This window comes from Penicillium robsamsonii (genome assembly GCF_028829455.1).
Source record: "Penicillium robsamsonii strain IBT 29466 chromosome Unknown utg000003l_segment0_segment0, whole genome shotgun sequence".
NCBI classification, from domain to species: Eukaryota; Fungi; Ascomycota; class Eurotiomycetes; order Eurotiales; family Aspergillaceae; genus Penicillium; species Penicillium robsamsonii.
The window spans coordinates 2,731,818-2,744,652 of NW_026643221.1; the positions used below are offsets into that span (position 1 = coordinate 2,731,818).

The 12,835-nt window shown below is 49.4% G+C and overlaps 5 protein-coding genes across 5 annotated transcripts; 2 read left to right on the forward strand and 3 right to left on the reverse strand.

The window, feature by feature from the left end:
- Positions 1-1,235: 1,235 nt before the first annotated feature.
- scw4 (putative cell wall glucanase (Scw4)) lies at positions 1,236-2,291 on the forward strand (the record flags this gene model as incomplete). The annotated part of the gene is made up of 1 exon (XM_057230018.1): positions 1,236-2,291. The coding sequence occupies one exon, from the start codon at positions 1,236-1,238 to the stop codon at positions 2,289-2,291; it is 1,056 nt and encodes a 351-aa protein (XP_057085108.1).
- A 220-nt stretch (positions 2,292-2,511) lies between these two features.
- N7447_005757 (uncharacterized protein) lies at positions 2,512-3,963 on the reverse strand (the record flags this gene model as incomplete). The annotated part of the gene is made up of 1 exon (XM_057230019.1): positions 2,512-3,963. The coding sequence occupies one exon, from the start codon at positions 3,961-3,963 to the stop codon at positions 2,512-2,514; it is 1,452 nt and encodes a 483-aa protein (XP_057085109.1).
- A 199-nt stretch (positions 3,964-4,162) lies between these two features.
- Positions 4,163-5,958, forward strand: N7447_005758 (WD domain protein; the record flags this gene model as incomplete). Its single annotated transcript, XM_057230020.1, has 3 exons — positions 4,163-4,796; positions 4,856-5,666; positions 5,739-5,958. 3 exons carry the CDS (start codon positions 4,163-4,165, stop codon positions 5,956-5,958), a joined length of 1,665 nt encoding a protein of 554 aa, XP_057085110.1.
- An 808-nt stretch (positions 5,959-6,766) lies between these two features.
- On the reverse strand, positions 6,767-10,599 carry N7447_005759 (GTPase-activating protein BUD2; the record flags this gene model as incomplete). The annotated part of the gene is made up of 2 exons (XM_057230021.1): positions 6,767-7,731; positions 7,782-10,599. 2 exons carry the CDS (start codon positions 10,597-10,599, stop codon positions 6,767-6,769), a joined length of 3,783 nt encoding a protein of 1,260 aa, XP_057085111.1.
- Positions 10,600-10,814: 215 nt separating this feature from the next.
- On the reverse strand, positions 10,815-11,155 carry N7447_005760 (uncharacterized protein; the record flags this gene model as incomplete). The annotated part of the gene is made up of 2 exons (XM_057230022.1): positions 10,815-11,027; positions 11,150-11,155. 2 exons carry the CDS (start codon positions 11,153-11,155, stop codon positions 10,815-10,817), a joined length of 219 nt encoding a protein of 72 aa, XP_057085112.1.
- Positions 11,156-12,835: the final 1,680 nt, after the last annotated feature.

The window sequence follows — 12,835 nt, forward strand, 5'->3', positions numbered from 1 at the left end:
TTTCTATTCCCTTCAGTCGACCTACGCCCTAATGCCTTTTCAATCCTTGTATTGTTACCTTGTCGATATACATTCTTATTGCATGCCCTGCACAGGTCCGCCCTTTTCTCTCTTCGCCGGCGGTATGATTCTCTGCCTGTGCATGATTCTAAGTTGTTTAATATTATCCTTCTTCCCTTGGCTCTTTGCTTCAAGGACATATTTATCTTTGCATACATTATTCAGACCTAAAAGCCCTTTATCCCGTGGAATGAATGGTATTACTTCATGTTCCGATTCTTCTCTTTTCCCCTCTTGCCATAGTAGAGTCTACTGCTATAAATTTGAAGTGTCAGTCAGTTGTTAGCTAGATAGAGCATTCAAAATGTCCATTTGCCGTTCATTGGGTTTGGAACTCAACAGAAGACGAGAAGCCCAATATCTTAGGGCCAGACCCCTGCCCTAAAACTACCCCTTCATCCCCCTTTCAATGTCTCAATAATTTCAGATAGTTCATCAGGTCTGCCTCACATTTACCGAATTCCCTGCGTCTCCGAGCGACCTCTAAGAATGGGCCCCACATTCCATCTACTCCATCGCTGGGAGCATTCTCGGTCCATCCGACTTCGTGATCTCGTGTGATTCCCCGTAACTAGATCTCTTTGCCGAGCAGATCAGATGCCAAAGGGCCTCTCAATCAAGCTAGGGGACATGTCAGAAACCTGGAAGTTCCCCGATTCCATTCCACATGTCCTTACCAGATCGAGGTGCTATGCTTGGCCATCCTTGTGTTTACTCCCTCCGCTAATAAAGTTCAAGTAGCTGGAATTCCGTGGAGCCCGCTCGCATTGATATAATGGGTCCGATCGGCACCATATGCATGGGTTTTCCTTTTCTAGATGGTTGGAAAGTTACTCTTGTTATGATCGCCGACTACGCTCAGATCATCACACTCAATTTACAGATCAGCTTCCCCAGGGCGGATACAGGTGGAAAATGAAGCGCCTTACTCAGGCGCTTTTCGGCCTGCTACTTGCTTGTGGTGTTTGCGCCGAAGCTCGGGGTAAGAGCATCATTGTTCAATTACCCTCTTTCTTATATTGGATTTTGCTGATTGGCAATAGTCGAGGAACAATCCCGTGGAGATCTCGCCCAGCCACCCTTTACCAAAGAGGTAGTCGTTTGGGTCAATGAAAAAGGAGAGCCCATCAGCACGGAAACACACTACGTTCAGGCCTTGGCCTCCGCACAAGAGAATGTTAGTAGATAGAACTGTTCCTGATGAAGAGAGGATATGTTGGTCCCTTATCGAAAAACCGGCCCTAACTCTCACACCAAAGCAACCCCCAACATCAACCCCGGACACAGATGGATCTGTTAAGGCGCCGCCACATAAAGTATCCAAGAAAAACGACAATGTGAACGACCACTCCATCCCAGCCCCAGCCAAGCAGAACGAGCTAAAACTCCCTAACATCCACGAACCGTCCGTTCCTTATCATCCTCATCAGCACCCAAACTCCCAGTTCGGCATCTCTTACTCCCCCTACAGAGCAGACCGCACCTGCAAGACCCAAGAAGAAGTAAACCAAGACCTAGACAGAATCTCCGAATACTCCTTCATCCGCATCTATGGCACAGACTGCGACCAAACAAGAATAGTATCCAAGGCTGCACGACGACACAACATGCGTGTTTTTGCCGGCGTCTACGACCTAACCGATTTCCCAGGAAGCCTCAGCGCCTTCAGCGATGCTGTAACAGGCCCGGACGGCAAAAAGGACTGGTCCATCTTCCACACTATCGCCGTCGGCAATGAACTCGTAAATGCCGGCACCAACTCCGCCAGTGACGTCGCGAGCGCCGTGAAAAAAGCACGCTCTGTACTCCGAGCACAGGGCTACAATGGCCCCGTCGTTACAGTCGATACTTTCTCCGTCCTGCTTGACCACCCGGAACTCTGCCAGGTCTCCGACTACTGCGCTGCAAACTGCCATGCTTTCTTCGATCATACCCAGCGTCCTGCTGGTGCTGGAGCTTACGCCCTCGCACAGGCGCATAGTATTTCGGCTCGAGCTGGCGGGAAGCGGACTATGATTACGGAGTCAGGGTGGCCGCATGCTGGGGATGTGAATGGTGGTGCTATTCCTTCGGTAGAGAATCAGCGGGTGGCTATTGCTAGTTTGAGGGGGACTTTTGATCACCGGAGGGAGGATTTGGTGCTTTTTACTGCTTTCGATGATTTGTGGAAGGATGATAATAGTTTCACTTTCAATGCGGAAAAGTTTTGGGGGATCCATGGAGGTTTGTAGAGAGCTCTAATGGATGTTATTTTCTTTCTTTGGCTCTTTTGTTTTTGTTTTATACAAGTATTCGTGTACATACAATACAATACTCTTGGAATAGGATGCAAGCTGAATGACAAAGAACGATGTATTAACATGAATTTTTATATGGCTTCGCTGACAATATTACATACTTTACATGATATTTCAGACTGTACATTCAAACTGTCCAGATGAGCACAAGAGCCTAGTGGTGGAAAGTCCGAGTAGTCTGACGTTGCCTCGCCTCTTCCTCTGCACGCGCCTCGATCTGGTCCATCCAACCATCCTTACGGGTAAGCTGATCGAATGCCTCCTTGTTGGATGGCAAATCCCAGAAGAAATCCTTCTCGCTCGGGGATTTCCGATTAGCCTCCAAGTCCCGGGCATGGCGAATGATAAGGCCGGTCAGCATGCCGCGGGACTTGCTACTCGGGTTGATGCCCAGCTGGTTCATCTCGCGCAGGATTGACACCACAGTGGGAAGATCCTTGCATACTCGCCAGTGGTAGTGGATCAACTCATCGTACAGGCCAGATGATGCACCGAGGAAAGTAGAGACACGGCCGTATTCCTTGATTGTCGAGCGGAACTGGGGGATGAGCGGGGAGTCACGGAAGTGGGTATTCAGCAGGCGGAAGGCGATCAGGAGGGTCTTCGGGTATAGAGCTACCACGACAGGGGAGACCGGGACAACGGCTGGGACTCTGAGAGGTCCTGATAGCCGAGTGGATGGTTCGGGCTGGTCTGTTGTGCTCAAACTTCCCGGGTCCGAAGCCTCGACGAGAGATTTCTCGTCTAGGTGGCACAGCATGGAGAAAATGCGCTCCTTGCATACCTCCCACACACCCATGTCGCCCTTGCCATCCTCGATGGCTTGGAAAAGTGCGAATTCAATGTGTTCTGATTCCGCTTTGACGACGATCTCAATCGCTCTCCGCAAGCTGACGGTCACTTCGGCAGCGCTAGCCGTGGCAGGCTCAGTATAGCCCAGTTCACGGAGATAGATTCGCTTTGGACCTTGATTCTCCGCTGGGACTTGTTCTTCCGTTTTTGACTTCTCTAGTCTTTGATAAGAAGAAGAGTCGTCCTTCGCTTGTTGCTTAGCTTTCATATTCGCTCTCTTTTGTCTTGGGTCCTTTAGCAAATTATCAAACACCGACGCTAGCTCAGCCAGTTCAGCCTTCTTCTCCTCGCTCAGCGGTTTCAATGAGCTTGGCTCGGTAGTTTCCCCATCGTATTTGAGTCCAAGCTGCTCTAAGAGCCCTCCGAATACCAATTTCTCCTGACTTGTGATCTTCGGTGCTATTTTTGTTGTCTTCTTGACCACGGATGGTCTGAGGCTAGGCCTTGCAGAGACAGATGCTGCTTTTTTCTGCAGATAGCTTCGTCGGGGCTTGGGAGCTGCCTCACTCGTCGAGCTGGAGGTAGTTGACTCTTCAGAAGTATTCTGACTTGTGTTATCTTCCGCTAATGGTTTGTCCTCCGTTGCATTATTGGCCTCGGTATCGATCTGGGTAGAAAAAGAGCGCGGAAAGCGACGGTTGAATTGTTTTCGGGCCACGGATGAAATAGGCGTAAGTGTTTGGGTGTGATATAGAAAAGGAGCCGTAGAATTGCTTCTTGAGAGGAAGCACAGCCGATTGATGTTTGTCGCCATTGCTGAGTCGTTAGGTCTGCACTTGCGCAGTCTTGTTGGTGCACTTCTCAGAGTAAATCCAATCTAAAGTAAATCCTACTCTTCTCTTCCACTTCGTGAACCTTTTCAACTTCAATTCAAAGAAAGAGAAACAAGAAGAATACCTTTTTTTTTTTTACAGCACGGACTCTAATCGACGATCAACTTTCCGCAAAGTCACATGATGTCGTGTAACGGGTTCACGCGTTTCCCCGAGGACGTGCCTCGCATCCCCGAAGCGCAAACTGCACACGAAAGTTTACCCGAAGACCTTGAAATAAATATGGCAGGGAAAAGTGAGCTGTCAGAATTCGAACAGCAGCGTTTGGCAAACATTGCCGAGCGTGATGCCCTATTGAAGAAACTCACACTCGAATCGCAATCCTCGGGCCTCTTTGCAAGCCCCAAGACTCCCAGCAGCAATGTCACAAAACCGAAAAAGCGCGCAGCTCCTAAAGTGAAAGCAGAGGAGGATATCACGCCCCGGCGGACATCATCGCGCCTCAAGGGTATCGCCGCCGAAAGTGAAGTAGCAAAGCGCAAGGCCGATGATGAGTATGAGGCGATGCGCGAAGCGGACAGACTCAAAAGAATGCGCCGGACAGACTCGTTCAGTCAGGCGGATATGTTTGTTTCAGGCCAAAAGCTTAGTCCCGATAGCCTGATCGGAGTTGATGTCATCACCAAGGGTGTTGCAATGCCCTATGAAAGGACGTTTGGGGACGATGATGTTGAAAAAACAACAGACAAGGAGCTCAAGGCCCTTCGGGAGGAGATGAATGGGCTTCAATTGTGGGACTCATGGGATCCGCAACGTAAATACTTTATCTTCCTATGAAAGAGTTACCACTCTGACACATTTTTATCATTGCAGGGATCAAGATCACCCCGGAGCGTGTGTATAGCATGGCCTTCCACCCATCCGAATCCAAACCTCTTATATTCGCGGGAGACAAAATGGGTCATCTAGGCATGCTGGATGCCTCGCAGGAGAAGCCTGCGGCGGGCGAGGACGACGATGAAGATGAGGATGACCCCGATCCAATCCTCACAACACTCAAGCCACACACCCGAACGATCAGCGCAATGATGATCAACCCATCAAAGCCAACACATTTGTACACGGCAAGTTACGACAGCTCGATTCGAGCATTGGACTTGGAGAAAATGGTCTCTTCAGAGAGTTATGCTCCCGAATCCACGAACATAGATGAGGCAATCTCCGGAGTAGACATGGCTCTGGATGACCCTCACACTTTGTACTGGACTACACTCCAAGGTGGATTCGGCCGATACGATACGCGGGAACCGCGTAAAGATAGCAATGTGTCGAACTGGGATCTTTCTGATAAGAAGATTGGAGGCTTCACACTGTGTCCCTCCCAGCCGCACTACTTCGCGACAGCAAGTTTGGATCGATTCCTGAGACTATGGGATTTGCGCAAGCTATCACCGCATAGTCCCACCCCTGTTGCTGAGCATGAAAGCCGTCTCTCGGTTTCCCACGCAGCTTTCAATGCTGCTGGGCAGATTGCCACATCATCCTACGACGATACATTGAAGATCTACGATGTGGGCGCAAAGGGCCTCTCCACGTGGAAGCAGGGCCACAAGCTTTCGGAAAAGGAGTTCACTCCCGACACTGTTGTCCGCCACAACTGCCAGACTGGCCGCTGGGTGACAATGTATGATTTCTCCTTTACTTTGCGTTCTTGTTGGTTTTGCCAAAGTATCAAGCCCTAACTTTGTTCTTATAGTCTCCGCCCTCAGTGGCAACTCAACCCCCAATCCCCCATCCAGCGGTTCTGTATAGGAAACATGAACCGCTTCGTTGATGTTTACAGCAGCAATGGCGACCAGCTCGCTCAGCTTGGTGGTGATGGGATCACTGCTGTTCCTGCCGTGGCTGTGTTCCACCGTAGCAAGAACTGGGTTGCCGGTGGCACCGCCAGTGGCAAGCTCTGCTTATGGAAGTAATCTGAATGATTTGCTCATCCTTTTTGTGTTATTTCTTCGAACAAGTGGCTGTACAGTTAGCTTACTAATTGTTTTGAGATGTGTTCTAGCCTTCCTTCAAAGACCCGGTGTTGTAGGGATGTGGCCGCTAGCCTAGGGTTCTGTTTATTCCCTGCTGTCTTGTTACCACCGGAGACGACACTTAATATTTGTTCTGACCCAATGTACAGACGTATTCAACGAACAGCATTTGATGTTTGTATTTCTATCTAACAGAGTCACAACTTTCAAAAACGAAAACACCAATCCATTCCATCTATTGGAAGAATATAAAAAGAGTAAAAGGTATTTACACGATGGCCACCATCTCCGAAAGGAAATCCAAACACACAAGAGAAAGACCCAAATGATTCCTCAGAACGACCAAAAAGAGAAAAGCACAAGAGCCTCAGCCAAGTTCAAAAATCAGATCATGTTCTTTTTTTCTTCCCAAAAATCCAGATCCTTACTTTGTGGCTCTCTTTGTTTTATCTTAAGAGCTGGGCTGGCGAGGGGGATGTGTATAAGGGAGGGCGGGACCATGAAAACACACAGTCAAAAGAAGGAATGGGTATCAACACCATGACACATGCTTTAGAGGATAACATAGACATATAGATGATCAAGCAGAACGAAACTCGACGAGGCAAGATAGAAAAATGGGAGTAGAGGGAGAAGTAGGGAGAAAAGAGGAACGTTGAAATCATGAGCACATGGGAAAGAGGTAGACGAGAAAGAACAAAGTCAAAAACGTGTAAGGATGAAAGGAGATTGCATGGACATTGGTGCATTAAGATTCATTGCGTAGATCTTCGTGCGAGTGGTTTTGAGTCTGGTCACGTTCCTTGGCCTTGCGTCGGGAGGGGGCAGGGACAAAGTCGAAGAAGCGGTACTTGCTCGAGGACTCTTTCGTGACGCTCGCCCTGCGCGCCTTGGAGGACTCGGAGTACTCGAGCGAGTACGTCGAGGAGTTCTTCGAGCTTCCGGTGCTGTCGCGTGGGTCAGACCATCGTGGGATGGCAAATGGAATGCGGCTTTGGTCCCAGGTCGCTGATGACGAGCTTGGAGGGGTGTCATCCTCGGCATCGGGAGCGTGATCAGTGGACCGACGGGGAATCGCAGGGCGTGTACCAAAGTAGCCAGTCGAATTGCGGTGGTTACTGGGGGCCGGTGTAGTACCAGCTGACGTTTCTGGCGCCGGGGTGCTAGGTTTGCTTGAGCTTTCATCGTAGAAGGTTACGGCTCGCTCCATCGAATCCACCAGTGCTTCCCATTTGATCTCAAGGTTTCCACTTGGCCGCTCTGCTTGCTCGGCTCGTCTGAGACACTCCTCGGTGCGCGCCCGCAGGCGAAGGGCTTCTTTCTGGAACTTAGAAAGGGTGACGTCTAACTCGGTCAATTCGTTGAGTCGTTCTGGGGAGACATCAAGCCAGACACGTATCAAGTTCGCGAAGGAGCGAGCATAGTCGATGAGGAATGGAAGACTAGGGAATCCCTCACGCGATGTTGGGGGCAACCGCCCAAGGATTTGGATAGGGGTGGTGTAGGAGGGTGTGACGATAGGCACTGGTCGATCGGCAGGTATCGCACAAACGGAGTCAACAAAGTCTTTGAATTCCGAGCGATGACCGACGAGGAATTTGTTCATCGGTTCCATCCAAGGTTCTTTGTTGCCGAATGTTGTCATATTGGCCAGACCCTGCAATGCTTTGGCAATGAGAGTCAAAGTACGCTGTGCACGAGGACGAGGGTGATCTGGAGGTGGTTAGCAAAAGAAAAATCAGGGTACGAGCGTAGTTCCATACCTTTCAAGAGCCCAAAAAGCTTCGGGTTCAGAATAGCCGGGCAGAAGAAGCGTAAGAACAGGAAGCCAGAAACACTACTGTATGTCACAGAGCGGAGGAAGTCACCATAGCGATCGTCTGCACACGCCCTGACATGCCGGAAGATGCGTCGCAGTTCTGGGGGACACCTCGATGCAGAACCTGCAATGGATTTCCACATGCTTGTCGTAAGAGCTGTGAGGTTTCGCCAGTTACGTTCAAGATCCTCGTGGCGTGGAACTCGAGATGGATCGACTTCGCATTCCGGATCGCTGTCATCAATATCACGTAGTCGTTCCGCGATAGTTTCCTCCAAATACTGCTTGCCCAGACGTCGCATGTGAAGATCGAGGGCCTTGGTTAGAAGCGAGTTTCCACGGAACAGGAGGTTAGCCTCCACAGTGGCCGTCCTTCCCATGTCTCTGACAAGGACCTCGCGCTCTTGGCCAGTCTCCTGTGAGTTGTTCGAATGAATTCTCGTTGTATACCTCAACCGGTTGGTGGTGGATTCTTTGTGCACCCCGTCGATTTCATCTTCAACCAAGGCTGAGATCCATTCCACCGTGGACCCCGAGACCTGATAAATGTTCAGAAGCATCTCGGCCAGATGATTTAATTCCGATGACATCAGTTGTGCCATGTTTATTGTGAGACCATTGGTGAAGGAGTGAAGAAGTTCCGACATCTCTGCGTACTCGTCGGACATCAAGACGACGGTTTCCTCCATCCGGGCCTTCATAAACATCTCGCCAATTGCCTGATCTTGGTTATCCAGGATAGGCCACCACTTTTCTATATCCACGCCGGCATCTAATTCTTCAAGTCGCAGGTCTACCCGTCCGAAGATGATATCATTTGCAGAAATTTCAATCTCATCCAGCATGTTCACAGCACTCACGTCTTGGTTGGGTGCGTATGTTCCATGGGAGATGAGTGTCCAGTCTCTCTGTGTCGGATTGAGAGTTTTGACGAGGATAGAGGCTTGCGATAGCACTGGTGGCAGATCAGTGAAGAGGAAATCTTCTCGCCAGAAAGGATTCATGGTGCGATACTTGACAGCAGTCTTGCCACGAATTTCCCCATCTAGGTGCACCTCTGTGTAGTAGTCGCTGACCTTTGAGGTTGGAGCAGGCTGGCCATGTGATCTTGATGCCTTTCGGCTTCGGGGGGTGTCCTCCTCTTTGGCGCGAAATAGCTTCGCCTCTACAATTTTCAAGTTTAAGAATCGCTCGATTCGGAACATGTCTTTGGTCAAGGGTGGTTCGGTGGCCTCGGCGTCCGGAATTTTATTAGGATCCTCTCCCTGAGACACAGGACCATAGAGCTCCGGGATTGTGAATGCGCGCAAAAGCACAAACCACACCTCAAAGAGAACACGGCTTTCAAGAGCGAGGTATATAGGCCGCACGTTTGAATCGGGTACCGGATGTGCCGTATATTGAGGATAGATGGCAATGCAAAATTCATCATCCAACACCGAGGAGTCCAGCTGCTGAATAGCGCAGCGCGATAATTGAGACAACTGCACACATGCCAGGAGGGCCACGTCGGACTCCGTGTAGAGCTTGAAAAAGCCATTCTCTTGTAGTGTGCAGCTCACCTTTTGCCACGAGGAAGAAAGAGCCCTTGTCTGTCTGTACGTCGACACTCGGCGTCCGGACACCAGCATTGCACCGGAAGCAGACGGCTTGTCCCATAGAAGCATCTTGCCAACCTTAATGATAGTTGCATCCTTTTGTACTGTGCTTTCCGAGTTGCGTCGACGCTCAGGGATCCGCCGGTCTCCAATCACAACCTCTTGAGGTTTTGTCATCTTGTTCTGAACACCCTTAGGTCGAATTGGTTGCCAACACAGTAGAGCGGCAAGCCAGGAATCGAATGTTTCGTTTACGTGAGGTCGTAGTTGTATCCCAAGCCCAGATGTAAATGTGTGAACACTCAAATAGGTGGCTTGGAGGTCAGAGTCCCACAATGTCCGAACTCGACAACCACGTAGATCGGGAATTAATGTTTTGGCCAATGCCGGCTCTCCCTTGGCTTGATAAATGAGACTCCCGGTAGCGACGTTGATAGCGCAGTATCCGGATGTCCAGGCAGTGGTCGAGGTTGTTCGAAAGGATAGGATTCCATGCATTCTACCACATGTAGTTTTCATCAACTGCAGGATCTTTGCGGCTTCCGTACTCGAGAGGGGTGAGGCAAATGAATCTCGATTCAGTGCTCCACCGGCAAACAGACCGGCAGCTCTGGTCAGTCGAGGGCGAGGGACAGTATGGCTGCTGTATTTTGGGGTCTCAATTGACGGAAACCCGATGGAAGATGACGGGTCTTCGGGCAACTTTGGTTGAGGCGGACTAGCCGTGTTAATTGACCCAACCCGCGTTCGAGTTTTGAAGGCGCTGGGGGTGATGTCGTTGCGTTGCTCCTCAGCCGCCGTTGTCCGCGATCGCGCCCGTTGACTCCTTGCTTCCACCGGACGATCTTCTTCGCCTGCTCCAAATGAGTGTTTGTTGAAATCCCGACGACGTTCAGGCTCGATTGGCTGTGATAGCACAGTGTTTCGAGGTGAAGACAAAGCGCCCGTAAGGTGCTCCGGTTCGGATAAAGGAGAATGGTTGGCGGGGGAGTGCGACTCTGGCGTCACAGTTCGAATGGTAGTTTCTCGGAAACTGTCGGGATAGACCATACCATGCCGATCCCTAGATGAAGACTTCTTGCTTGCACGCCGTTCCACTGGACGACTGTATAACGCTTGGTGCATCGAGCTCCGCTTGAACGCGTTCGAATTCTCGGGCTCCATCTCGTTTCGTTATAGACAGTCCCTTCAATAGGCGATGTACACAAAACAAAAATGAAACCCGTCAATATTTAAAGGAAAGGAGACACAGGTTCACTCCCTAATCGCGCCCAACACGACCTCCCTCAAAACAGCCGGTGAGAAGACCTTGTTAGCAACCGATGTATGCGGCACGGCTGCGCTTGTATAATTGGGGGTCACTTTTGTCCAGGAAATTGTTATACGACCACATGGAGTCTGGTGAGAGGTTGGGTATCGGGGTCGCACATTCGGTCGAGGCGCCGGGAGAGGGGAATGGGAGACCAGGACAAAGGAGGGCGCGGGTCACCGTCGTTTGTCTGAGAGATGCAGGAGAATCTAGCGAATACGGTGAGCGTCCAATCCTCCGACCAGTCGATAGCGATAGTGTCGCTGTCAGTGTCAGTGGTGGTCTGGGAGAAGCGACCCGGAAATTGGTTGGGAAGGGCGTGATATCATTATTATTGGAGGGAGGGGAGGGGAGGGGAGGGGGTGTGTGGGATAGGGTATGGGGAGTAAAGAGATGCGCACATACCTTCATCAGTCCCTTTTGAAATTGGGGAGGTTTTGACTATGCTCTCTAGGAAAGATGTTTGTGTGGGTATATGTGTTTTCGCGGATTCCAGCAAATGTAGGCCGCTTTGGGATGGGGGCAGAATGAAGGGAAGGGCTTCAAAGAAAAATATTTCCCAAATTTGAAAAATCAAGCTGGAATTGCAACGGTATCCGACGATCGTAAAAAAAAGACAGAGAGAAAGAGAAGAGAGAGGGGAAGGGGGAGGGGAGAGAGAAGTGGATTAGCGGAGCTGAGTTTGTATAGGGGAAAAATAATGAAAGAATGAGAACGGCAACGCTTTTGGGGCCCTTTTCACCTATAGTCTTTTGAGCTTTGTTGTAGCTTTGCTATTGGCTATATCTCTTCATCTTATACTCCCTTTAGGCCACCTCGATGACACGGCAACACGGGATCACCTTCTATATATGATATAACATCCTAAATCATCCTCAAAGCGAGGTTGGACTATTTTCCTAACTTGTAGATTCAAATCCCAGCCTTTTGGCTTTCAGCATTTAACCGAAAGATACCGAGTCTATATCGTACAATCACCGGGGCAAAGGAAGAAGTAAATAGTAGGTTTAAGCTGATAGAGTTGAGCTGGACTTGAGACCTGTAAGATCATATAGCTTTCCCCAAGTCACTAGCGTGCATGTTTCCCCTTCCATTCCGATTCCCGAAGGTGGTCGTAAATTGCCGAGAGGTTTTCTAGAAGAGACAACTGCATGGCGTCTTTTTACTGACTCGCACTGGCTAGTGGACTACCGGGCTAGTGGAAATGGGACCACTAATCTTGAGTCATGAGGGTTCTGAGGTTTTGATCCATTTTTTTGGTGTATATTATATTATACTATATAATTCATTTTTTTTAAGACTCCTATTCCTACCTTCTATATTGTTGCATTTACATCCATTGTTTCTATCCGGTCTGCTCTACAATATGCAAAACTCCCGACGTGGTGCCCGGGGCGCAGATCCTGGTGCTAGCTAGAAGAAGTACAGAGAGAAGGACGCACCTAGAACCTTTGACGGAGCAGAATGGTTTACTCTATACAATGTTGTGGTCATTCGAGAAGTCTCCAGCTTCTACTAAAGCAAGACGGGAAAGTGGAGCTACGTGGTGAGATCCTCAGCCAGGAATACATACTGGAGTCACACATGATTCAGTTCAGACTGAGCTGTGGAGGGATGATGGATGTGAGTACTATCATATAAGCACACTTAGGTTTGAACAATTTAACAAAAAATTATTATAATATATTAAGTAGCAAATACGAAGCAATTCTAAGTGCCGTGGTCGTCTACTTCCTTACGGGTACCCGCACATGACCACACAGATGATTGCAGGTCACATGACCCACTATCAGTAGGTGGCGCACAATAAATTACAAGGATTAATAGTAAATTCTCAACCCCTCTAAATTCGATTTTCGTATATCAATAGATAAATAATAGATTCACTTTCCAATGCTTTAATCTTGTTACTTTTCTCTACTACGATTCTCTAAATTTTAATATAGCTTGAAATTTTACTACGCGCGCGCTCCCATTGGACCGATCTGTCACCCCTGACCGCCCTCCTCCGCATTCCTTCCCCTTTGGGGATGGCGGCTGTGCCTTTGCTCTCGTTCGGGTTTAGCACTGTCCCTGGCCACTTGTACTGTC